The 27,262-nt window shown below is 38.7% G+C and overlaps 1 protein-coding gene across 6 annotated transcripts in view; it reads left to right on the forward strand.

Annotated features, from left to right (window-relative positions):
* The first annotated feature begins 2,752 nt into the window (after positions 1-2,752).
* homer (protein) overlaps positions 2,753-27,262 on the forward strand; it is a 29,504-nt gene continuing 4,994 nt past the window's right edge. The window contains exons 1-8 of one of the 6 annotated variants that reach the window (XM_022069479.2): positions 2,767-2,887; positions 9,125-9,262; positions 21,245-21,401; positions 23,193-23,324; positions 23,479-23,883; positions 24,807-24,952; positions 26,131-26,312; positions 26,672-26,850. In XM_022069479.2, the coding sequence (XP_021925171.2) occupies positions 2,862-2,887; positions 9,125-9,262; positions 21,245-21,401; positions 23,193-23,324; positions 23,479-23,883; positions 24,807-24,952; positions 26,131-26,312; positions 26,672-26,850 (1,365 nt within the window). In that variant the 5' untranslated portion in view covers positions 2,767-2,861. Of the gene's footprint in view, positions 2,888-9,124; positions 9,263-10,543; positions 10,596-12,899; positions 12,989-17,514; positions 18,666-21,244; positions 21,402-23,192; positions 23,325-23,478; positions 23,884-24,806; positions 24,953-26,130; positions 26,313-26,671; positions 26,851-27,262 lie in introns of those variants that run through there. The other 5 variants (XM_087344143.1, XM_087344145.1, XM_087344142.1 and 2 more) reach the window with 5 other exon arrangements.

Here is a 27,262-nt window from a genome sequence, read left to right on the forward strand (position 1 = left end):
CATTTCATTTTAATGGACAAAGTCTGTTAAAACCAAAAATATCTGCTGATGAGCACTGGATTTTGTTTATATATCTTTATACTGTAGTGTTTTGATGAAACTTGTGCCATTGTAAGTATGCAGTTCATATTAGTAATCTGTTTAATGATGTTCCTAATGGAAATTATGGTCTAAAGATGAATTACTAGCATCTTAAAAATGACTGCAATTTAACAGACACCTCTTCCCCTATATCAGTCCATTAAATCAGTTTTTAATACTTTTAAATTAATATGGATACATGATCCATTGTGTGAATTAAACATATATAAAATTGTGTTATCTTAAATCATAGCCTTCTTTATATACTCAGATATTGCTCACTAGTTTATTTTATGGTATTTGTCTGAATTTTTCTGAAAATAAAATTACAATGGTAATATACTTACTGATTATATAGCAGCTTATTAGTTATTAAGTTGAAACTGTATCTTTATGTAAATTTTCATTCCTGGGTTATGTTTGGCATGTGAATATTTCATTTGCTTCAAGTATGTTCTCAGTGTTTTTTTTTTATATATATATATATATATATATATGAATATTCTAATATTTTGTGTATATCAACTGATGTAAATACAAGACGAAGGTTGCAACTTAATAATTAATAAATTGCTTTAACTAATAATGTTAGTGCCCATATTGTAATTTAGTCATCAAAAACAGTAAAGACTAATATGATAAGTATAAGTTTATGTTTATAAGATAATGTATATATGTTGTAGCAATATTCACATGCCACATAGAAGAGCTCAGGAAAAAGAAATTTACACCAAGGAAGAAGCTGCAACTTAACAATGTTGAGCCATTATAATTAATAAAAGTCCATATTGTAATTTTATAATTAAAATGATCGAGACTACTATAATGATAGAAAGAGGATATAATGAATGCCATAATTGTATTAAGTAGTAACGTAATTAGATAAATGTTTAATTATGTAATAAAGTAATATAAATTAATGAATGAATAATTTAAATGTTTAATTGCATGGATATTTGATATGGCACGTGTGGTCCCAAAACATGCCAAGTTAAAATATTTATATTTTAATTACAGTCAGTCCACCACCAATATTGACATTAAAGTGGGGCTGGCAGTAAAATAATATTCTTTATTTTGGAGTATATTTTTATTTAATAATGTGTTGAAGTGCCATATGATGTATGAAGTACAGTAGGTATGATCTTTAGGGTAAGAGAGTAGTATCAGGTTTGACTGTAGTTCATAGTAATTTTAAACAAAACAGTTGTATAATGATGGTAAAGATACGAGATTATGAATGCAATAAATATATATATATACAATGGTAATTAATCCACCAGGTAAAAGTAATGAATTTCTATGTGGGATATCTCTTTTAGAAACTCTTAGTTTGGATATGGGATCTTGGAAAGTAAAAGCTGCAGAAATTGGTTTCCATTGAATTACTCCTTTGCTTTGAAAATTTTCATTTATATAATGCACTTTTCATGTATTACCAACTGGGTAGCACTGATAATCGGTTGAAGCTACAGTACTCTGAACTTAGCTTTTGTAACAGTGCTTAAGAGGTAGTGGCACTGTAGTAATGAATTACCATGTTTATTTAAATATGTCATGTCCTTGAGTAAAATATGTCTCACATATGAAAGACAGAAACTGGGGGGGGGGGGGGGGTGTATTTTTAATATTACACCTTCCATCTCTCTTCTTATTCTTCATCTTACCTACAACATATACATTGTGTTCACATCTCAGGTGACCAGTCCCATCAATTCAGAATCGAAGTCCAATATGTAAGAGACCTCTGCTTTCATTATCAAGGACTAACACAATGGACAAACAGTTGGTCATACAACATCAAGAACCTTTGGCCTATGAAGAATATTTGCAGAGTCTAGCATAAACATATCCCAGCCTTGGAACATTAAGTCAGGGGAACCATTCTGGTTTTGTGTTGTTGGAATGTTGCTTCACTTCTGTTGGATTATATTTTTGTCATTTTAAGTAAGGTAGCCCTCCAACTCACATCCTGTCTGCACGTTGCTTAACTTACCTCTCCAGCCCTGTCCTGTCTGAATGTTACTCAACTTCAATATGTAAGCATTAATCATATAATTCAGTGTGTGACAAATGGATGATTATCTCATAGAGACCAACCACATTTGAACATAATGACAAAATGAACTGGTCATTTAATTGAATGGGTCTGTGTTCGAATATTAATTATTAGGGTTGTAAGTAAATAGATTTTAATAGTTTGAATGTTAGTAAACGTGCATACATTTCTTAGGTGAATACTTGCTGATACAGGGCTCAAATACCTTAGAAACTTCAGGTTAGGATGGTCTGAGAACGTACGCTGGCGACTTAAATGAAAACCATAGGGTTATTTTAATATGTAAGCATCAATAAAACTAACTTAAAATTCGCAGAGTAAGATTAACATTGACAGGTAATCTGAAATATTTAGGCCGACCAAAAATATCACTTTCACGACGGCCAACGTAAGTTGTTAAATATCTCAAGATGACAGGAAAATATATCTACCGTCAGAAGAGACTGAATTAGATCAGCTTCACGTGTCAAGTTTGTAAAATGTTAATATTTTTATTGATATACTTTACTTTGAAATCTGTCTTACCGACAGAATTTATTCGACAAATAGGTGAGACAAAATGGAATCACAAATCCTAAATCATAGCTGTGGCGCAATGGAAAGCCGCCACAAGCACTTCCTGTTCGTTCTGTCATGACGTAGTGTACATTTCCGGCATAGTGGCCTTCCTACAAAAATGACTGTAGTACGTTTTGTGATATTTTATGTGTAATTGGTGTAAATGACGACGGGAAAGGATATCATGGGGTGAGTAAATATCTCCGTACACCAAGTGTAGGTATTCTTTTGGATGCAGTGTGCTCGAGAAGGTAGAATTAGACCACAAGTATAATTTCATTGACAGTACACAAGAGGGCTGTGAACCTCACCCTCTGTGGAGAAAAAATTCGATTAACATGAATGAAAATTGAGAACAGATTTGAATTTGAGAACCACATGTAACTTATTACGCGATTTGTAGCCGCCGAAGTGTTTGAGGACATGGATATTGAGCTGCATTGTAATGTTAATTTAATTTCTTGCAAGTTACACAGAGTTTTGGGTATTGGGAATCTCATTTCTACATTGCTCGCATTACCTCACCTTATGATGGGCAATAAACACATTTTGAAACAAAGTTAGTTTTGTCTGAAGTAAAAATCACCTTCTTGTAGGAGTGTCCCTGTGTTGTGTTATGTTACATGGGAAATGTCAGTTGTAAATGGTGGATCTGTTATTGTATATGGTTTAAGCTTGAAACACAAGTTTCTTTTATAATATTATATGCATTGTATCAGTACAAAGAGACTGAAGTTTAATGTTAAAAGTTTAGTTCTAGATACTGTTATTTTCCTGATAGAAGCATTTTTGGTACAGAATTGAATATACCAGATGTGTCAGCTTCTCAGGCTGTACAGATATAACTTAAGATTCTTCTTGAAATCAATGGCTGAAGACATCTTTCTATAATCTTTGTTCAGCCCCAGTTATTTGCCCTCTTACACAGGGCAGGTACTGTCTCTGTGTCTGGTTCTGCTTCAAAATTATGTTCATTCTGAATCTTGATTGTTATTTGCCTTGCAGAGTCAAATCACAAAGTGTTATATTCTTTAATTCAAGTGTATTCTTTAAAATTTTGTTGTATGTTTGTTTAAATCTGCTTTTGATGAGTAAAATATGCTTTGTTTTGGAGGTGCTCTTAATTAAAGACAAATGCAGTCATACATTTTTAATTTTACATATAAAAGAAGCCAGTAGTTTTATTTGTAGGATAATTACTGTTTATTTGTCATTGATTTAGTAGGAATTTAGCCTAAGATATTAATTATCCCTTTAAAGCCCAGTGGTAGTTACATGTCCTACCTGTTTCAACAATCAGTAACTCTTCATTTTGTATTTATTGGTTTTATATACATAATGGAAAATGGAGTGTGAGTAGTGGTAGTAGATACTCCACACTAAGATATTTCCATTAATATTCTGTACTTAATGGTCTAAAGAAGTAACAGAAATTTATATGGACAAGTTTTCTTTTGTGTGAGACTTGAAAAAGCAAAATGTAATTTGAAACAGAGATTGCATGCACATGTATCTAATCGTGTATGTGTTCATACATGAAGAAATCCCATATGGCAAGGTTTTTTTACATTTCAGAAGTTTTATTTCATAATTCTCCACAAAGTCTTCCCATGTTATTTGCTGTTGAAAATGACCTGCGTTGCATTTAACATAACTAATTGCATGCAGTATGGTCTGTTTTCAGAAGATGATAGTTGCTCATCTACTTGAGAAATCCCTTTTTTGGATCCCAAAGTAATATGAGGATCATTAAAACTGAATAATGAGAAGTTTCATAATTCATAATCTTTGTCACATATTGCTAGGGTAGCATGCCAGAAATCCTGAAAGAAATTGACCGCTTAGGAAACCTGTTTAACAGGTGGTACGTATGTATACCATTGGGATTTATGGGGTTAATGCATCATAGAGTTTTAGTGACTATCGAATACTGCAGAAGAAACTGAAAGGAACATAACATGCTGATAGGATCCCCCAAAACATCACAGAATATGAATTCAGATGAAGACCTGTATAAATGTGCTGTTTTGTAATACCTGTTAGGCGAGGTGCACACCAAAGCAAATGGAAAGTGCCATTCCACTTCAAGCAGTCACATGGCACACCTATGAAACCTTACTGCATCTCCAATGCAAATGGAGGGAAAACTGGGAAGCAACTCGGCATGTCAGTTTCCTGTGAGTTGAGTTCCCATCCAGTTGTACAACTGTACAAGAAGCGATGTAAAGCAAAAAAATATTTTATTAAATCAGTTGAACACGAATCTTGCTCATATGACATGTTGCACAAAATTGAAGAAAAGGGCGGGGAATCCTGTACCTCCTCCTTTGTTTATTCTTCATCCTTCTCCTAACCCACCATCAAATAACCACCGAACCAACATTAGGTGGCGTCGTGTGCTGCGAGAGAAAGGTTCTGAATGAAAACCCTCTCCTACACAGAACAACTGATGGAGAATCTGTCTCCTCAAGAAGCAGTGGATTTTCCACTGAAAAATGGGAGTATTTGCAGTTGAGTTGCAGTTTCCAGTTAACTGAGAATGATGATTAATTTTAAATTCCCTAGCAGATGAGTCTAAATATATTTTTGTATGATGATGTCCGTGTGCTTCATCAAACTTTATGCCATAAAGATGTATGGCTTCATGCATTCTTATCCATGGTACAAAGTGGAGGTGGATTGCCTTTTTGCCTGTGAGGAAAGTTTTTCTTGAGCTCATCTGATGTGGTGGTAAAGAGAGAAATAAATCCCTGTCTGTGCCTTGGAATCGAATCCTTGTTGTCGACCCCATAACCAGTTGATTCAGCTGATGTAGTTTTGTGCCAAAATGAGTTCCAGTGAGAAGTTCATATGACACTGCAAACAGTACAGAGAGTTAACGCATGACAGATTTCCACCAAAGTAACTTAAAAACAAAACCAGTTTTTATATTCAAGTGTTTGACCAAAGTTAGTGAGTTTGTGATGGAGCAAGTCAGGTGGAAGTACATCAAAGGTGCTGTTCACATCAAAGTGTGTTTACGTATAGAAGCAACACCACGTTGAGAAGTACGAAGGAAAAGGGGCTAAATTAGTTGGAATACATTTAGAGTTCATATGTCCCTCCTGATGACAGTAATGTTTGTCTGAAAAAGAAGAAAAAGCAGGCGTCGTCAATTATTTTTACGTAATAAAACAGAATTTAAATTGTAACACTCATGCATAGCCCAGTTTCCCTTTTCAACGTTTAATGTCACTTTATTTTTCACGTCCCACGTGGAGAAGATTCCATTTTAAGAATTAAACTTGTTTAAACCGCCGATGCCAGTGGTAAAATGTTATGTCAAAATATTACGACAAAATAATAATTGTAGCATTACAGGCTCTAATTCGCATTACAGCAAAACCATTTCTTCATACTCAAGTTTATGTGTGAATTATATAATCAAACATATGTACATTTCTGGAAAAAATTAATAAACCTGATTTGCGAGAACTTCCCGAAAATTGTTTTTCTTTTCCCGGGCTCTTAGGATTTATACCTCCGTACCCTGTCGCCGGCGACAAATACGCGTGATTTTTAAGGCGGGAATGTCATTTGATGAACTTGGCCCAAGTTAAGCAGCACTTGATCGGACCTTGTTACTTTAACTGACTCTAACGATGTCTGTAAGTGACTGTGAGATGCAGGGTGTATGAATTCAATGAGTTTTCTTTGTCTCGAGCCTCTTACTTTCATCTGTTTTAAAGCTGACAGACCCATTGCTGGTTTCTTTATAGCTTTTCAGGACATTCTTGTTATTTTGAACGTTCACCAGCAAAAAAAGTTAATGGAAAATGGGCTTGATTTCAAGAGGCTAGAACAAAGCTGCTTTTCTTACAACAGAATCTAAACAATGTTGGAAATGTGCTGTAAACTGTTTTGAGTCATTATCCTGTTGTATGAATTTCGTAAGCTTTTCTGCCACCTAACGTCCGTTCATCCGCCATATGTTAATACTAACACGGGAGAAAATTAAAAATAACGAGGTGTGATGGCCTCCAAAGATCAAAGATATAGTTTTAATACCAAATTTCGTGAAAATTTATAACTTGCGAAGGGACAAAGACACACACAGACAGACAATATAGTGATCTCTTAATCCTGGTTTCGCTCTCAATAAAGGAATTAAGTCCACACATTGATTGACAAATTGACTCTTGTCTGATATGGCTTTCACCAGGGTTATAACGTTCAGAACCTGAAGAATGAAGACGTTAATAATGCATGGAGCTTTCCTATAACGTCACCGTGGCCTAGTGCTTAAGAAGAAGTCCGCCTTTATCTTTCCATAATTTTATCGCTGTTTGTTCTCATTAGAGCCATGTTATGACATTCGCGTTTTCAACCCCCCCCCCCCCTCATTTCAAGTGCCAGACAGTACACAGACCTTGGGGGGAGGGGGGTGGCGAAATAAAGTTTGACAAAGTCGTGTTACTTCCTATTTTGCGCATATTATTCTTAACACCCAATCTTAGACACCAGTCTGTGTTCGCTTGGGTTAACACCATGTTTTGCACTTATACAAATCAACAATGAAACTTGTACTAGTTTATTCAAGGCATCCAATACAATTAAATTATATGTAATGACGTTCTGGGTTGTGACACCGTGTTGGTTCTTACGAGGGTATCAACGTAGGGAAATCAAAGTGTTTTCTCGTCCTGGGGTTATTTTGCTGTAAAACCACGAAGTGTCGAGTGAAATGTAGCGCTGGTACTAAGAAGGAATTCTGCGAGAGTCCATTTCTATTCACCGTCACTTTACCCCGTCTGTCAGTGTTTGTTTTCAGCTTCCTTGTTGTATTGTTACACCACCTCGCTGGTGTTACTTTCGAACAACATGTTTCGACCAATAATTTGTTGGTCATCTTCAGGTTCAACGTATAATCTATATAATAATCACTGTTGTTCTGTGAACGCCATAGAAACAAGCAGGCCGGAATGTAAATACACGTAACGGAGACATTAAGGAAGTGAGGTTTCACTCCATTTTGGTATGGAAGTGAACGGTGGTCATTTCAACCTTCCCTAGAACCACTATTTTCTGCAAAGACACGAAACTGTGTACAATTATATTGTAATGTATTTAATTGTTCGGTGTTTCGGTAGTTTTCAGTGTTCCTGGACTGAAGAACGACAATTTTCTGATTGAACTTCCACTCTGCTGTTAATATCATGATGAACGTCATTTGTTGTGAGATTTGAGGTGTTCAGGACTGTGGACATTTGGATTATTGTCTTCTGGTTCATGAGGCCGTGATGGTTACTGACATTTTGGAGTAACATCGCCTGACGAGTCGGCAATGGTTCGACATGTTTTTACTGCCGTTCCTAACTCGTTTAGTTTTAATTTTTGTTAGGAACTTGAATTACGTCTGCTGTTGAAGCTTTTACTCGGTTTCTTAGGCACTTTTTTAGGATCGTTATAAATGTTAGTAGTTTTGTTTTGAACGTGTGGAGCGTATGAGGTCGGTTTTGTTGAACGTGGAAAATGCATCATGACCACCGTCTTCAGTGTGGTTGACAGGTGTCTTTGATATACGGCATTCCTCTCATGTAAATACCTTGACTGTTGTCATGGGACAGTCAGCTACAACGGGACTCTGCACACTCATTCAGCTCCGCTGAGACCTTCTGGTATCCTTGTATGATTATAAATTAAGGCGAAGTTTATTAAAGACCAGGTTCTTGAGACGCAGGGTCACTGAAGGCTTAACTCCGCGCATTCTACGGAACGTCGCGGCTGCTTGATTATCACCCCCCGCCCTGCGTATTCTGGAGGTCCGAGTTCAAATCTCGACCCCGAGACATGCTATCTTGACTAAGCGTTTTCTTGGTTTTTTCAGTCCCTCCAGGAAAATGCCGGGATAGTACCTTAAATGCGGCCACGACCACTTCCTTACATATCCTTTTATTATTCATTAATAATTCTGTCATTTGACATTGTATGCCGTACAAGTACTATGAGCTACACGACAGTGCATTCTAAATTTAAGTATTAGATGGGGTTGTGTTGTTAGCTTCATGCTTCGGCCGCCATACCTTACATGAGAGGCTCTTCTATCCTCCTTGGATAGTTGCTTGGGGTGAGGGCACAAACCTGTTTGAACATGGTGGCCCGTATAAAAAAACAGGCCCTGCCAAGAATCCAGCTCCTCGTGACCGGTCCATACCCTGTCACTTGCTGACTGGACTCACGTTTTTCATAATAGGAATGAGAGAATTCATCATCTCGCTTCAATCTATGTGTTTTGCCCTGCGGCGTATCTCAGATTTCATTTGGAGTGCGTATTGGAAAATGTCTTTATCACCACCGTTTTCATTGCTAGATCAACTTCGGGAGCTTTCGATTTTTAAACACCGCGTTTTCGTTGGTATTCCAATATTTATATGTCCCGTGTTGTAGATATGGGAAAGCAGGTCGGCGTGTGGGTCACGTCGCAATCCTGGGAAATTGGTGGCGATTATATTGTTCATTTAAACCGCATTTGATTATGGACTCGACTGCTGTACTTGAGCTGCGACCCACATCTGAAACCTTGAGGTAAATGTTTTCGGCAAGGCGTGGCAGTTACGAGCCTCCAGTAACGGAAGGTCGTGCGCCAAATGATTTGCCGATATCGACCTTCACGTTATTGCCAGGCTTGGAAGTCGGCCCAGAAAACTTTTCGCTTAGTTTTCTCATATAAACTTCGTACGTGTATTTAATTATCGTCATCAAATATTTGTGTTGCATTTTAAAAATCAATAAAAAAAACTTATTGGGAGAGATTTTGTATTCTTGCTGCGACTAGTGTGAAAGTGGGTTTCTTTCGGCGTAGTCTGGTAGATATTAACCGACCTTTCGGATGGATCTGCATAAGGCTGATGACAAACTCTGAAACGTCGCTAAGTGTCCACCAGACTACGCCGTACAACACCTCAAAATACAGTTGCGTCCAGTATTTTATGACATTTATTTGTTGCCATAAATGGTGGCCCCTCTATAAGAACTTCCAGTTCTAAATTAATTGTGTAAGAAATTGTACTTTCCATGTTTTCCAATGAATTTAATGAGGCGAAAGCAACCGTCTCCCTTCTGTGGTGTTACTAGTATTATTTCATGCCCCGATTAAGGTTTTTACAGCAATAATATTTGATTCCATTCCTGAAAAGACGGAAGCCCGATTCAGGCACATAAAGATGTAGGCCTGCTCTGACGCGTATAGATCCAGTAGTCTGAAATCTAGAATGAACGCGATATCCAGAAAATTGATTGTTTTGAACAAGAGTGTCATTTGAGCCCAATATGATAGAAGATACAAAACATGTAAGGTGTTGAATTAAAGTTGGGTCGTCTTTTAAGTATTCAAACTTCCGACAGATGTCATCTACGGTTGCAAATGTGCTCTTTTATGTTCATATGGGTAAAATGAATAATTTACTTACATTTTATGTGGATTCCTTTGAATTGTTTACTCTGTGTTACCGTTTTCAGGGAAAAGGAACTTCAAATTGTTGTTTTTAATTTACCTTTGTAGGATGTCACTGACATGCACGAGGCGAATTTGTGCGTTTTTCCTGTGTCACTGGCTTGAGTTAGAAGATAGAAGGAAACAAAAAATATACTATGTAAACCAAAGATATTACATGCACAGAACTGAGAGAGTGTGCTGCGAATTACTGCCTGTAGGAAATGATGTTTGTGGTATGGACATTATCCGCTACCTTTTAACCTCCTTGCCTTTAACTTCTAAAGGATCTCAAGCGCACAGATTCGCCCCGACTGCAGTAAAGGTATGTTTGGTTACAGAATTAAATTTAATTTATTTTCACTTTGTTTCAGGTAAGCTTCTTTCGCTTCTTTGACACGTCAAGAACCATTTCTTTCGTCTTCCGTAAGTTTGCACGTCTTCTATGTAATAACTTTATCATGCACTCCTTATTCTTTAGAGTTGTTTTGTCGGAACTCAATGCAACATGCGCACAAGAAATCAACGTAGGCAGAGGTGTGATGCTTTTGTTCGGTGTTGAACAGAGTTTGCCTTTAGTTAGACTGTGCTAAGCTTCGAAGTAACAAATAAATTTTGAGAAACACTTTCACGTGTGTCTGTGTTTGAGAGAGAGATTAGTGAGAGGACGAGATGAGAAGTGGGAGGATGTACGATGATGATGTACCTGTCACCACGACATGGCGTGTCCGCCCTCAGGTTGCGGAAAGAGGAAATAGCCTCCAGATACGTAGGGTAGCCACCCACATGCGGGGTGTTCCGTGACCTTACGTCATGGACACACTGTGTTGAATAACCAGTCACACTCGACTATGGGTGGCTCTTCACCGCCAGAAACCATGTTAAATACTCAGGGCCTTGGAATTGGTGGGTTTTGTTGACGCTGTAATGAACGAGCGACCATCAGTTTCCCAAGTTCTTGGCTTTGTTTCACGTGTTATATTTTATTTGTTGGATTTAAAATATGGACCCTAAGGTCATATTCCTTCCTGGTGTGTTCTTGAATGGTTTGTAGATATGGCATCGTGTACGGCCAGTCTGAGGAATGCATTAGGAAGTGGCATTTTTGCGTCATGCTTCATTGTCATCAGCCCCGTAATGGCTTCTGTTTAACTTAACACAACGTAGACGTCCACTATATTTAAATCGTATGCAATACACTTCATCAGTCAGGCCAAGGGAGGCCGGTTGTTTTAGGGGTGAATGAAGCTGGTGTCAGAAACTAAGAGTTTGTGTGTCTGTGAACCGTTCACACGTGTTGGGAACTGGTCGCATCATTGATCATTTATTCTTGTAGAACAGTGCGCCAGCGCCCGAGAGCTAGGCTGTTAGCAGCACATTAGAGTTCGCTTATGCGTACGAAATCCCATCAATTGCCCCATTTAACGGGATTTAAAAAGAAGGAAGTTACGGGACGTTTAAACTGATATAATAAATTAACGGTTCAATAAACGCGCAAATAAACTAAATGTAAATAAAACTTTATTGCATCTAAAATCGATCTACAGCTTGTACTCTAATTTTAATTTTGTTGATAATGTGTTTTAAACATACTCAACTACACTAAAGAAAATTTGGCTATTAAGACAAGCTTAAAAGTTAATCTTCATCGTTATCATCATCATCATCATTACCACCCGGAGTATCAGGGTATAAGGTGTTCACTTGTTATAAGTACTTTACTTCGTGAAAAAGTCTTTGATAAGCTAAAAGGTTGCTTAGTCAAGAAATTCCTCAACATTTGGAACCCGAAAGTTCGTTCTTTGTATGAGATTTAAAGGTTCTCACTACAGTCGATGTTGGTTTTCTGGGAAGTCACCCCAGATTTAATGGCGTCGTGAGCTCATAGCACAACGAGATGGTCCACATTGATGTTGAAGCAGTAGACATTAAGAAATGTTGTAGGATTTGAGATTCTCGCGGTGGAGAGTCTGTCGTCTGGGTTGTCGCGCCGTGTAGTCTGGTAGAAGTGTACCGACGTTTCAGGGGTCATTGGTGCTTCCGTCATTGGGACCTGATGGCCTGTGGTGGGAAATGCGTGGCCAGGAACACAATGTTCCGTATAATACGAGTGATAATAAATTGTTATGTCGTACTCATCTGTGCGAAGTATCTTAACGTTTTGCTACTATATGCAGTAAGGAGCTGTCAACAACGATCGATGTTTAGGCGCGCTGTCTGGAACTTTGCTGAAGACAAGAAACAAAGAAGTCGGCTGTTCTGATCACAGTTGGCGGATCCAGATTAAGAGAGTGGTTTCTTAACATGAAATAACAACTGCTATAAAGATTTTAGTTTATTGATGCATCAGAACAGGCTGTTACGTAGAACTTTACTCTATCTGGAACTGAAACTTGAACGGAAGTTTGAAAGAAAGGAATAATATTGAGGGAAGAAGGAAAGAAAGAAAGAAAGAATACTTTATCATCCCGTCCTCATTCTGTCTGGCAGGAGAGCGAAAGTTGTAGGGGAAAACGTGGGTTCTGTCATCTCCTTTTATTTCCACATTGCTCGGAACTGCCCCGAGATTGAACACGGGTCACTGCGATGACAATCTTAATGTAAAGTGGCGAATTACATTTCTAATGGGCATGCAGAATGAAACTGCCCTCGATTAGGCAGCTTCAGAGGCTCGTAGTTGGCTGGTCCGGTCTGGCTTGGCTGGCAAGGGAAACCTTCGTCAGTGGTTGCGTGGCTCGGCCGGGAAGCAGATGCACTTTGCAGTCTTACGAATCGCGTTGTTTCGAAAGTAATTTGTGTGTGTAAATAGTTTTGTGCAGGTATTAATTAAAATCCAGTATATTAGTGCTGTTACATGGCATCCTTGGCGTTATTGAAACTATTGTGTTCAATTAATATTTTGCGCTTTCGTAAAGGAAATGGGGTGCTTGTACGTATTTGCGTTATTTGGTAATCCTATTTATGGCATTTTTCAATCATTGTGCTGGTTTTTGTGAGTATATTGAAAAGGATAATGTTGACATTCTTGGGATAAACTATTAAGGCATTCTTATTTAATGATATTAAGGTATTAGGATCGTTAACAAGAATTTTGTCTTACGCCCTTTATCCAGGTGCTTTCTAGGAACTCGCTGTTATATTCATCCTTGTTCTGATTGAAAATGAGCTTGACTGTACCTGCAGTTTGTTGCAAGAAGGAAGGTAGTAACATTTCTTGCACAAATATTGATGACAAAAGGCGGGCGATATAATTTGCTTCTTGTAAGTCGTCTGTTGCTTCAATGCCAGCGTCTTCCATTGCGTATGGGTTCGCCCCAACTTAATTTAGGCCTGGCACCATAACGAAAAAGCCATTTGCTTCTTAGAGAATTGACACTTTGTTCCTGAAACCATTTTCCCGTCACACAGTTGCGTGTTTCGAGAATTAGTTTACCTGAATGACGCTGTTTGGGAGGGAAAAAGGCGTCTACGAATGAGCCAGCACAAGGAATAGTCTTATACCAGGACCGTGTTAAATATATATGCATTTGGTTTCAGGAATTCTGGGTAGATAATAGGGGGGGGGGGGGGGGAAGGCAAAACATCTTTTCTTCGGATCGAATTCTTTTTCGTTTGTTACATATCTCGAAATTACGAGATTCATCAGCATGAGCAATGAATGTACTGGTGTTAGTTTTTAACATCAGCTTCTTTTCGGATGAGTATTTGTTTTCTGCAGTCATTTATATGTTTCTGTTGCATATTTTGGTGTAAATCGAATTATATTTTATCTGAATTGTCGTTAATTATCGATACCATTAACTGTGCAGCTAAAGAACGTGCTGTTTGTCGCCTCAAAAAACTGTCCAGTTTCAACTACAGAAATTGTTTAGTGTCGGATGAGATGGTCATGGGTGGTTGAATATTTCTAAGGAAGCGGCTGTGGCCTGTTTCAATTTAATATCCCTGTGTTCACTAGGAGAGTGGGAGGAAAACCTGTAGAGTCAAACCGGCGTGTCCTGAATCATAAATCTGGAGCGTTACCAGTATACAAACAAGTTCGGTTACAAAATCATACCATCGGGAAAAACGGCGGAAAACGTCTGGGAAGTGCAACTAGAATGTTGCAGCGCCAGAACATCCGATGAAAGAGCTCCAAAAAATTTGTACGTGGATTCACCCAAAATTGCAAGTCAGACGTAGAAAGGAACTTTTTGTAGTCCCACTTACGAAAATTGAATTTAGCTCTTTCCAGGCCCTCGCTGTGGATAAGAATGGATTACTTTCTGAATTTAAGGGACAGATTGATGATCGCTGCATTTCCTGGGCGAGTCTCAACTGCTTTTTCGCCTGCTGATACTGCTGCGCAGACAACCCGCACAACACGTTTGCCATGTACTTCCTACGAAACATCGTTCTTCGATTTTACCACTTCACCGCGATAAAGGGCGAAATAAAATCGAGCTTCCGTATCACAAACTGGAGCCGTCTCTTCTTTATTATATGACAGAAATAAATATGTCACGAGTTAAGGATTCCTGGGAATTATGTTACCAGAATTTAGTTTTTGCGGGTGCTAATCGTTTCGAATATTTATAGACCAGTGTATGTTGAGTCGAATACTTAAGCAAGGTTCATAAGTCTATAAGTTTAAGATTTATGCGTTGTTAACATGGATCTCATAAAATGAGTACTTAACAGATTAGAATGGCATTCGGCATTGGGATTTCTTATGAAAGCTGTTTAGCGAACATAGATTTTGTCCGTATGGTGTAACTCTTCTACATGAAGATAAAATCTAACATAATTTTGAAGTGGCACGTCATACAGAAAATTGGCACGGAACATGAAATATACAGGAAGTATCAGAAAATATGAATACTTATACACACTGCGGTGGTCGCTTGTCAGTCATTTTGTTCGCCTGCAATTGGAGACGCGATGTTCTGAATTTGATAGAGACCAGGTCATCTCAGAAGACCCTGCCCCAATCTAAAAAAAAGTCGTTCGCTGACTGCAGCCATTTCTGCCGTTATGTAACAGTGTTTTCACGAATTTTGAGCATTGATTCGGGTTGTGTATTGACGTCAGATGCGAACAATTTCAGCACCTTCCGTGACGAGGGTATTTGACAACGCCTGAGAATGAAAGTGGCAGTTGAGTGGTTAACATTCCTGTTTCGTGTTCGGGAGATCCTGGGTTCAAATTTCAACCCGGAGAATGATTGTCCTCTCTGTTGTTTTTTGGTCCTTCCACGTGAATACCGGAATAGCACCTGAGGCCACGACCACTTCCTTCCATGTCCTTTCAGATTCATTAATCCTACAGTTCTGCGCTATGTAGTCTGTATGACAAATTTCGTATTAAGTATTGCTTATATTTCAGAAATATTAAACATACAGAATTGTACTTGCTACATATCGTAGTGAAACACACACTAATGAACATACGGCCATGACACCTTAATGCAGTCTTCCTGTATTAAATAAGGAGTAGTAACTGAAAAGTCGACCTTGACAGTGTTCGTCATGCATGTATTAGACTTCACGCATTGCACATGTGTCAGAGAAGTTGTCGATCCCGCAAGGCTTTAGAGAAATGGATTGTTCTCTACAAAGCAAGTATCCATCCATACGCTGAGTTATCGACTCAGTAAGACTATTTTCGAGTTTTTTTTTTCTTATTAAGTTGCTCGTTGATTTGAGTTTTATTTCTCTAGGATATTAATCACCGATAGTAATAATTTTAAAATTCTGTGTGGAACTCAAGAGTCCCCTCTCGTTGGTAAGGCTAAAAAGTATCATATTTTCTTTCTTAATTACCACAATGTGTAGAGGGAAGTGTAGGTAAAACTTGGCAACGGCACAATATAAGTGAAGTGTATTATTCACCGGACGCTTCGCCTATGGAGGAAATCCCCGCCCTACAATTTTACCTTTCACCCTCGCCCAGCTGCCGTTATGACACTGCCAACCCATACCATCCCTAGTCTTACGTTTTAGTGATGTTTAGATAGACAAAAGTTTTCATGAATTAGCCTATATTCCGCATAGCCTTGGTCTGATATTGACGTGACCTTGGCATGACCTCGATATAATTATGACCTAACCTTAACATGACCTTGGCCATTCGCAGACCTACCGCTTAGCGAACGTTAGCATGACAAGTGACTTAAAATGACCTTAAAAATTTAAAGGACTTTATTCGCCATAACCTTGGGCTGATAATTTCACCCTGACTTGAACTTGACCTAAATGGGACCTCGAATTGACATGAGTATAGCGATTCAGAGACTTACAGTTCGGCAAAAATAAGCATGATGAATAATCTTAAAATGACCTTGAAACAGTTAAACGCCTCTGCTCGGCAAACCCTTGGGCTAATAATGTCGTGACTTTGACCTGAACATGACCTATCTTTGACCTCAGAATAACATGAGTATGGCCATTGAGAGAGATACAGTTAGGCAGAAATAAGCATAAGAAGAAATTGCCATGAAAACGTCAAGGCCTCTATTCGGCAAACCATGGGGCTGATAATGTGACCTTGATCTAACCATGAACTCCAATTTACAGTATGATCATTGAGAGACCAACGGTTCGGCACAAATAAGAATGACATACATGACCTTGAAAACTTTTAAGCTTCTGTTCGGCAAACCCGTCGGCTAATATTGCCGTGAACTTGAAATAACCTTGAACTCAAACTGAACTGAACTTCACATTATTATGACAATTCAGAAACCTGTAGTTGGGCAGAAATAATCATGAAAATAAATTAACTTCAAATTTCAATGGCCTATATTTGCCATACCCTTGGGCTGAAATATGCGTCTACTTGTGAATTTGATCCCTCACCAAACTACCTACACAAAATTAACACAACCCTAACTAAGTCCTTTATACTTTGCGTGACAATTTTCACAACGTAACATACATTGTTTTGACTGTAATACCGTGTGATCTCAGTTAATTAATGAATTACTTGAACTGGTATTGTGATTGAAAGTTAGAATTTTTTCGGAACGTATGTTCGTACGTACATGTGTCAATCGGACGGGAAAGTTTGCGCATTAGTTCATTCGGAAGATGTTGCATCGCTACGTTTCCGTCTGTCAGCCGCATTATTTAGTACGAGTCTTAGAAAAATGTTAATAGTTTCTAGCCTAATTGCAGTACCTTGGTATTGGAAGCAGATTTTTTTAATATATTACCGCCTGAAGATTTAAAAGCTAAACATTAGTATGACATCTTTTTTCACCGTTGATCTTTCCTTGTCCTGTGGTATCGCTTTTGTTGCTAACCGGAGTATCTTCTAATAATGTCCTTTTGCATACAAGAGTGGGGGAGGACGGGGAATGATGGTCAGGTACACTGTAAGATAACTGCTTATAGTTGATGCCGCCATCTAGTGCTTGATTCAAATATCTGAGATAAATGAACTTTAACTCAGAATTTGTACGTTAAGACGTTGTAGATGTGTTTTTATTTTGTAAGCTGTGTGCGTATTAGCGGTAAGACATTTTATTGTGAACGTCAGTGACATCCTGCAGCACAGTGACCTTCATTACCCCTGTGAGTGGGAAATACCCGTCAGACCTACTACTTCAGTTGTTACTTTCTTGTATGGTTGTATGGAAAATGCATTTTTGGTGTTTGTTTTCGGGCATCAATTTGGACTATGTTCATAAGGTATTTGATTTGAATCTCAGCTGGGTTACGGACTAATCTGATTGACGTTTTCGTGGTGAATTTATAAACTGTCAGGAACTTATAAAAATTGTGTTGTTTTTTCCTCTGATAATGACATTATCTTTCAGTAGCGTGTATTAACAATAAATTCAGTATATAATTTTTAATGACTTATAAATGGCGACAACGTGTACATGTAATAGGACGGCAGACCAGCCAGTGTGTAGCCCATAATTCTGTTACTGTCGCCCCCATTCACACGTCAGATTTGCTTTTACCTTCAAATGGTGTAAAACGGACAGTTCCAGCACTATCAAGATTACGCACTTAGTCCCAAAACTTAATCGCCAAGAATGAACGTCCGTGATTGTGAGGCTTTTGGTTGTCACTTCGTGGCGATCGTAATGTCTGTGTATATTTGTCGTCGTTGGTACTAAAAGCGAAATATTTCTGTATAGACTTAAGTCATCAATTGAGGTATTCATCAGTTGAATTTGGCGTGTTAGTGTGCTGTAATTACAGATATTTTTAACAAAGGGAAATATCTGAATAACTGGTGACACTGAAAATGCACATTGCCAGTGAAAAGTTGCGCTGATCTGAAATTCTTTTCTCACAATTTTTTTAACATGCGTGAAGAGAGAAAAATTTGTCTTTACAATGGATTCAATCATGACTCCCTGTGTTGTGTTAATGTGCTGTCTCGTGGTGACGAACGATAGACTAACATCGCAATGTAGGGGCTACGGGTCATGTCTGGAGCCGAGCTGAGAGCCGATCAGCTGCAGCAACTCTATCTGTGCAGTCTCCTCTTGGGCCGAAAGCGGTAAGTTATGACTGTAGGGGAATTCAGGGGAATATGAGTACTTTCAGTTCTTTTCTTAAATCTGTGACCTGATCGTATATACCTTTAGTCACAAATGCATGTTTGATTGAATTTCAGTCTATCTAGCATTGTTGGCAGATTTCGGAAATTAATATCAGCGTCTCGGGTAATGTGATTACTGCTTGTGAAGGTAATCTGAGCTCGGGTCAGCAAAAGGGTATTTATCTTCGATGATTGTAATAAGAATTGTAATTGACCCACTGTTACCGTAATCAATGATTTTTAGTCGAGTGATTTAAGAGGGAGTAATATTATTTGGAGTGCAGAAATACTGCGAAACAGCAAAAAAAAGTGTAATAACATTGTAAAATATGCCTGTTTACTTTCTTTGTCGGGGATGTAGCTTAGCCGTCCTTTGTAATTGCTTCAATGAAAATAGTTGCAAGCAATGCTCATATTCCGCACAACCAGGGATGAGATTTTGGTACTGTAAGTGCCTAAAGGACTTAGGCAAGTGGCCGTCTCATCTGCATTCTTTTATTTAAATTAAATATCTATCTTGTTAAACGTATCTTTAACTGTTTGCATATTTCCCCAATTCCCCTATCTAAAGTTGGTCCATGCAGGAGAATAGACGTGGAAGACTTGAAAGCTAGTGCGCTATTATTTGCCCCTTTATCGTATTAGGAAACATGATCTCTGGTCTTTGTACGTTTTTCTTGTGGCTGATAAATGTTCTCATAAAGGAAGAGAAGTCCCTCACATTCGCCTCGCCATGACAACGCGTCAGAACGCCAGACCGCTCCACTTCTGTTCTCCTGAGTCTCCTACTTTAGACAGAATTAGTCATTACAGATGAGTAGTGTTCATATTCCTGGAATTCACCGCACGTCTTTATAATTGCTTTCAAGAGTAATATTTTTGTTTTCTTCTACTAAAAGTCGTTTCAGCAAGTGAAGTTGTTGACACAGATATAAGAAGTCTAACACTATGCGTGTTCGTTGCATTTGTGTGCTATAAACGGTATGTGATGGCGCAGGAAGGTAATTGTCGAAAATGATGCTTTCCGTGTTCCCAAACGGGACGAATTTCGTACTATTGCTCGTAGCGAAATATTCCTTAATTCCGTCCTCTTCGTCAGCAAAAATTCTGTTAAATAACTTCGTGTCAAACATGAGTGTGTGTAATAGAATTCATAGTCTAGATAGTGTTATTTGAAAATAAAAGAGCCCCTGAGGGAGTACTTTGTAGGATTTGGGGTATTCTGGTAGTGGAAGCGCAGTGTAGTATGGTAGAAATTTACCAACGTTTTAGAAGAATTTTCTGCATCCATCATCAGGGTCAGCTTTAGGGTGGGACAGGGCACGCGACTGAAGGCCGAGGTAAAACGAGACGTCCAGTGGCAACAGTGAGAACAGAGAAAGTGTGTGATCGAGAGTGGAACGGAATAACTTCGTGGACCAGAATCCTTGAGAGGCGAATAGTTCGCTCAGTTGGTCAAGAAACTTCCCTCCTCCTGTGTAACCCGAAGGTTCAGAAGAACCCGCTACCAGCCTCAGCCTTGAGCCAAATGAATCCAATCCACACTCTTTAAACCTATTTCCCAAACATCGATTGTAATATTATACTCCCATCCCTACCTAGGGCCCCTATGTTTCGTATTCGGGAGGTCTCGGGTTCAAAGCTCCGCCCGGGGAACCACTTTTTAGCGGGTTTCGTCAATCCCTACAGGGGTTGTATTAAAGCACTCATAAGTCTGTACAAAGGCCACAGACAACCTTTGTATCTATTTTATGCCTTCCTTGATATGTGTACCAAGTACAAAATTTCTTGAAGCGAAAATCCTGCAGCGAAGATGAATTCGGTAATGGCAGGTACTTGAGCGGGCTCAGGCGGAATTTAATTACAGCCTTAATAGAGGTAACAAGCTGGACGGGAAAGCACAAGATGGAATGCTGCCAGCTGTAGCTCGCTAGAAATTTACACACATTTTCTTCGTTTTCTGTTTCTTTGCCTCCTCGTTTACCGTCGAATGCGTTTTGTCCTAACTATCATGGCATCTAACAGCTTCAAGACATACAAACAGACGAGTGGAAAATACAATATACATTTTAGGAGATTCTTCGTTCAGAAATGTTTGTCTTTTATTTATAAGATTGCGTGCACCTTCCATATCTGCTCCGAAATTATTTCGACCCTCGAAAATACCGGAATAATTTGCTGTGGACCCACGACCAGGTTCTTTCTTGGCAGCTCCAGACATACATCCACTATTTTTCGAGTCTCAAAACATATGATAAGGGGGCGCAAGTAATCATTAAATATTTTGTGAAACTTTAGGTTCTCACGGATGTGAGGACGTTGATATTGGACCTTTGGGTTCGTAACGCCGTGTGGATCTGTAGGTAGATACCAATATCGACATCGAATACTTTATATGTAATTAATAGCATCGAACTAGCCAGTTGATTTATCGTTCACTTTTGGATGGAAACAAGTATGAGTTGACTTTATGTGATAAGGCAGCATCTCCAAACGAAGCCCTAACAAGTTGCGTGGTTTGCGTGTTGTGTTTGCAGTGAACAGCCAATCTTCTCCTGCAAGGCGCACGTGTTCCATATTGATCCTAAGACAAAGCGCTCCTGGATCTCGGCATCCTCCACTGCGGTCAGCGTCTCATTCTTCTATGACTCAACCCGCAGTTTGTACCGTATCATTAGCGTCGAAGGCACAAAGGTAAGAGCCCCTCAACAAGACTCGCAAAACAACAAAGTTCTGTAACAGTAACTAAACCAAATGTCTTGTCCTTATTACCAGTCTGGGTCTCGTATTTGACACCTGTTCACTTTCTAAACTGTTTTGATTTATTACGTCTTTCTGTCCGTACTCAGTATTGACGAGAGCCCATCTGACGGGTTCTGGTGGAATTTGATAGAGGTCCTTTCATAAAGTAATATTATCACTTTGATTTTCGTAAATATTTGCAGTATACAAGTAGAATGGGTTGATAGTTCATTGCGTCTCTTGGAGAAAGTTTTTCAGTGCAAAGTCAAATGAAGACAGCGTTTTCTTTCTTTCTCTCTCTCTCTTTTTTTTTTTTTTTTTTTTTTTAATGAACAGTAGAGCAGAGACATGATGATTTTCGTGATAGTTGTAACAAATCTTCCAAAAATATGCGATTTCTCTTCGAGTATTTTTCTTTCTTTTGCGGGGAGGGGGGGGGGTGCTTGGTTGAACTGACATTCGCCTTCGTAGACTATTGCTAGTGTTTCTGCTTTCGCTGTACACAATTAATCAAGGTTGGCCTAATTATTGATGAACATCGCTGTAATTACAACTAGAAACACGTCTTAATGAGATAACAGACCATCCTCTACTACCGATTGTTAGCCTGTAGTGTCTGGTAGAGGAGTACGTCAAGATGCACTATAGAATGGCGTTAATGTAATAACAGATTGCGAACGAAATGATTGTGTGACGTGAATGATATTGTTCAACATTTAGCCTCGACAGGTTACGAATAATATACCCCTGTGTAGTAAGTTTGTCATCTGCAGATGACGTACATGAGGAGGATTTTATGGGATTGAGGTCTGCCTCCGTGAAATCCGTAGGTTGTAAGAACATCAGCTTCATTGTTCAGAGCAGCTCGTGTCAGCCACCGCTGTTATGGAAGATAAATGCATGTCATGCAAGGCAGTTCTGTTTTCAATAACTGGCTCTGTATGGATTTTCTTTCTGTCGCACATTGGTTAACCTAACGGCAATATTTAATGATCAATTAACCACATTTATTTGTAATTCTTTGGTCTTACTCTGTACCCATAAGTCAGGTTTCATAGCAATATGAGAAATGTTGATATCATTGTCAGTTTTATTAGTCCAGAACTTTTTAAATTGCTGAGGTTATGTAATTAAATTGTTTAGGCATTGTATGTTTCCTATTATTATTAATATTAATTGGCTTACTTAGAGAAATTACAGTGGAAGGTTGTTCTTGAAATTAAAACCTTTTAAATTTGAACTAATAGAATTCAGTCTTACTACATAATGAATTCTTCTCTGGTTACCAGCCATGTCAGGTGGTTTGAAGTTGAAAACACCAACATTCGGAGAACCGTCCTCGTCCTCAGGATACTGAAGATGTATTATGCAATATTGTTTTCATGTGTATTGCACAATTTTTATTGTTACTCATGCTTTTTTCCTTCTTAATAACAAACTGAAATGTTTCCCCAAATGTACAACAATGAATGGAGCTGCAGTTTTTCAATATTTTCTGGTAAATAAGACTAAATTTATGCTACCAAGAAATTGTATGATACCATATATCGATTTTCAGGATATATATTGGTACCAAACTCCTGATTTATTGATGTCATTTGGCATCCACAGAGCTTAATAATAGAAAAATGGCATAAAAACTGTAATTCGTAAGTCTGTGACTTAGGAATGTTTGACCATGTTTATGTTGCCATTTGGTTGTTGTAGTTAACGGATTTTGTCATTTGTTGGCTTCATTTATAGGCAGTGATCAACAGCACAATTACACCCAATATGACCTTCACTAAAACATCACAGAAGTTTGGCCAGTGGTCAGATGTCCGTGCCAACACGGTGTACGGTCTAGGATTTTCATCAGAAGCAGAGCTCACTAAAGTGAGTTTTCTTATTTTTTGACTGTACTAGGACAGAATTATTTTACTTAATGATAATGATGTTCTGTCAAAATATATTTATGCATTGATAATTGGCATATATTCTGTTCCAACCATCTGATCAGTATTTATTACTGTTTATAATCTACTTTTAGTTTATTGAGAAATTCCAAGAAGTGAAAGAAGCAACTCGCCAAGCAGCTTCAAAGCCAACAACAAATGGCACTGGTGGTAGCACTGGCACTGGTGTCACACCTGTAACAAGTGCCAATGCAAGTCCCATAACTGCACGAGCCTGTGTTCCTCCGCCCCGATCTACAGAGACTCTGTTGCCACCAAGTGACTCGACACTGTTGCTGGACCCTCCAAACAGCACCAACACCACAACTGCCTCTTCGCACAACAGCACCATCAATTCGCCAGCACCAGCTGCTGCTTCCACTGTAGTAAGCAACAATGCAGTGCCTAATGTAGTGATAGGAGGGTCTGCTGGAGACTCCAGTACCTTGAAATCTTCAATGACTGCTCATCAACGCAGCCAGTCTCTTTCAGGACTTCAGGTACTGACATTGTTTAGGCGGTTTTTAGTATCCAGGTGAGATTTTAGGTTCTCACAGCTGCATCATATAGGCTGGTAGAAGTTAACTGATTTTCCTGCTTTGCTATCTCTGAAACGTCAGTAAACTAATACCAGACAACACAGTGCAACAACCCAGAAGACAATCATCAAGTAAAGCTGTCCTGCTAGATACCATGTAGGCACTTTGGGGGGGGGTATAGCTCCTACTCGTTGTTAATTTCGGCATTAGTTAAGGGGTGATCGGTCAGCGTCATGCGCTGGCTGCATTTCCTGGGAAATTACCCCGGTACCCATTGGACACGAGGCTGGATAGGTTGCAGAGCAGGTCCGGATGCAGAGGCTGGAGGAACAATTCTCTGCCCCCATTGGAAATCAAACCCTGGTCATCCAGTCCATAGGCAGTTGCTATACTGACTGAGCTACACCTGCTCCTTTCAGATTACCGTCCAGCTCATATATTGGGCATTCTTCCACCATCTTCAAATCTGATGTCCATGCAGCATTACATCTCAAAGATCAAAATTTAGTTTTAATGTCCGGGCAGTTTATTGATGAGTGAGAGAGATATATTAACTCTGTCAGTTAGTACCAACAGAGCACAATTCAGTTTCTATTCCTACATATTTCACGTTTCTCGGCTTAATGGATGGGATACGAGTTAAATAATCAGATGCTCTTGACCATCTTGATAGAATTATAGGTTTGTAAGGTATGAGTGTTATCTGCCCTTTAGAATTTAACAATATTACAGTGTTGAAACCATTGAAGGTAGGTGCTTCATTTAATGTACTTTCTTCAAAAGCTGTCAGGTAAGTTGCATTATCTTACAAATCTGTTTCTTCTTTTATAAACCAACTTTAAAATGAAATAGACTGTGGTTAAAATTGTGTTGTATGCATCCAGCCTGGTGAAAGTCCCAAGCATCAGGCGAAGACTACAGGGGATAAACCCCCAGCACCTGCAGCGGTAGTGACTGCCATTCCGGCAGGTTCAGCAGAGGCTCAGCTGAAGTATGAGAATGACCGACTGAAGTTGGCCTTGGCACAGAGGTAAGTAATGTTGACTGTATATAGGCCATGAGAAGTCTGCTGGAAAGTAGGAGGAGAAGGTGATCTTACTGTGCACATTACACTTCACCTATTCCTGTACAAAATACGTTATGTGCCAGTAGTCCCCAATCCCAGTATTTAGGAGGAGTTGCTGTTGTTAATGAGGGTAACCTTAGTACAGTGAAACCTCTATCCATCGTTCCCGGAACTATCGTTTTCCCGGATGCATCGTCCGTTTTGTTCGGTCCCGAATACATCCCATATAAAATAATGTTACGTTTTCCCGCTTCTATCGTTCCTCGAACTATCGTTTTATCGCATCGATCGTTCAAAAATCTTAGTCCCGGCCCACAATTTTCCCGCAATGATCGTTTCTGAGAATTTAAAATGCTGGGTTTAGAGATAAATTAATACCGAAAGACGCACAATGTTTTTGGAATAAACAGTAGCGGTAACCTGTTATGTCGCCCAACCAGCACATTCTTTTGGAATGAGGGGTCAGCGGTGCAGGGGTGATAGTTGGAGTGAATGGCGGTGCCCATTGTCAGAAATTTTACGATTTTAATTTGGGTGCACTCATATTTCGTTCCAGCGATGCCAGATGGCATGTGCAGTTTGAATTTCTTCACAAATGCTTTTATTATAAGTACAAAGGAAAGGCGAGCGAAACTTTTTCATTCTTCTGGTTCATATCGTGTCTTCTACAGCTACGTTTCGTTGAGTTCGGCAGTAATAGTACTTCCATTTTTCCTGTTATAGTCCGCGAAGGTTGAGGGAGCGGTGAGGAAGAGGGAGAAACGACGAATGCGAGCCCGAACTTTGCCGAGTTTTGCCGAAGCACACGCTGCATTGGCAAAAGTGAAGTCGTTCTTTTATGTGCATAATATTAGTGAACGTGACGAAGAAAGCATTTTGAACGTGGAAAGTGCTCTGTTTGGCCTAAAACGTAAAGTTTCGACAAACCAGTTGTCCATTAAAGACTTTTTTGGTAAAAAGAAGTAACTTTGAAAGAGAAACATTGTTTGTTTTTTAAAATTTTTAATGCTTTCCCGCATCTATCGTTTTCCCGCATTCATCGTTTTTATTTCCCACCCCCGCCGAAAACGATACATCGAGGTTTCACTGTATTCAGTTCTAGGACTTTTTGCTGATTCTGATAATACTAACTTTCTTTATAGTTCAGCAAATGCAAAGAAGTGGGAAATAGAACTAGCAACACTTAAGAATAATAATATGCGACTTACAAGCGCCTTACAAGAAAGTACTGCCAATGTGGAGGAGTGGAAACGCCAGCTACATTCCTACAAGGAGGAAAATCAAAGAATGAAGACAAAATATATTGAACTTGAAGCTGCCAAAGGTATGTGATTATCACAAAGATATACATCCCCCCCCCCCTATTTTTCTGTTTCTGTACAAGCTAGCATTCAGTATAGGTAATTAAAAATAAATAATTGTAAATTATGATTCTTAAATGTCACAGTCATAGCACTTGGATGTAGATGCTATATTCCAATTAAATTTGTCTTCTACATGCTATAATGTAATGGGTATCGTAAATAAAATATATCCGCATACTTCACATTAAAATCTATGCCAGAAGTAGACCAGAGTTCTTTCATCAAAGAAGGAAATAGGAACTGAAGTTGTTTGTTTTGCTGTCAGATATAAATGGAGTATGAAACATTTTGGTGTCTCATGCGGTGTAATTTTGCACAGGAAGCACAGAAGCTGCTGCAGAATTGCGAAAAGAATTGCAGTCGTTACGTTCACGTGTTGAGAGTTTGGAACAGGAACTGAAAACAAAGGATGAGGAGATAAAGAGGCTTTGTAAACAACAATCTTTGCCAGCTGATCAACAGTCGCTGCAGGGTCGTTCTCAGGATGAACGCTGCAAGGTGAACTTTGACTTACTGCATAATATTTGTTTACAGTACTGTTATAACATTATTTCACGACACCACTATTAAAGTTGGATATCACCCATTATCTGAGGTATATTTTATATACACAGAGTTTAGGAGTTGCCTGTACTCCTGTCTTCAGTTGATCAGTTTTTTTTTTTAAATGCTATTATTTTTGGAATTCTGTCCAAAGGCAGTAATTTCAAAAATAAAATTCTTCGTTATAATAACAATCACCAACAGGTTGTAGGCACTCCTTGCATAAGAATACAATAGTTCAAAGGTCATTACCTTTTAATTTATGACACTCATGAAAATTTGTACAAATAAGGTTACAGTTACAAGAAAAAATGGTTTTAGAGTACTGACATTTTGTTGATTTATGCTTTTAATGAAAAAACATATA

Source organism: Zootermopsis nevadensis, unplaced genomic scaffold, assembly GCF_977971745.1.
Source record: "Zootermopsis nevadensis isolate Lab colony 2312 unplaced genomic scaffold, Znev_1.0 Znev_ptg000007l, whole genome shotgun sequence".
Taxonomy (NCBI): domain Eukaryota; kingdom Metazoa; phylum Arthropoda; class Insecta; order Blattodea; family Termopsidae; genus Zootermopsis; species Zootermopsis nevadensis.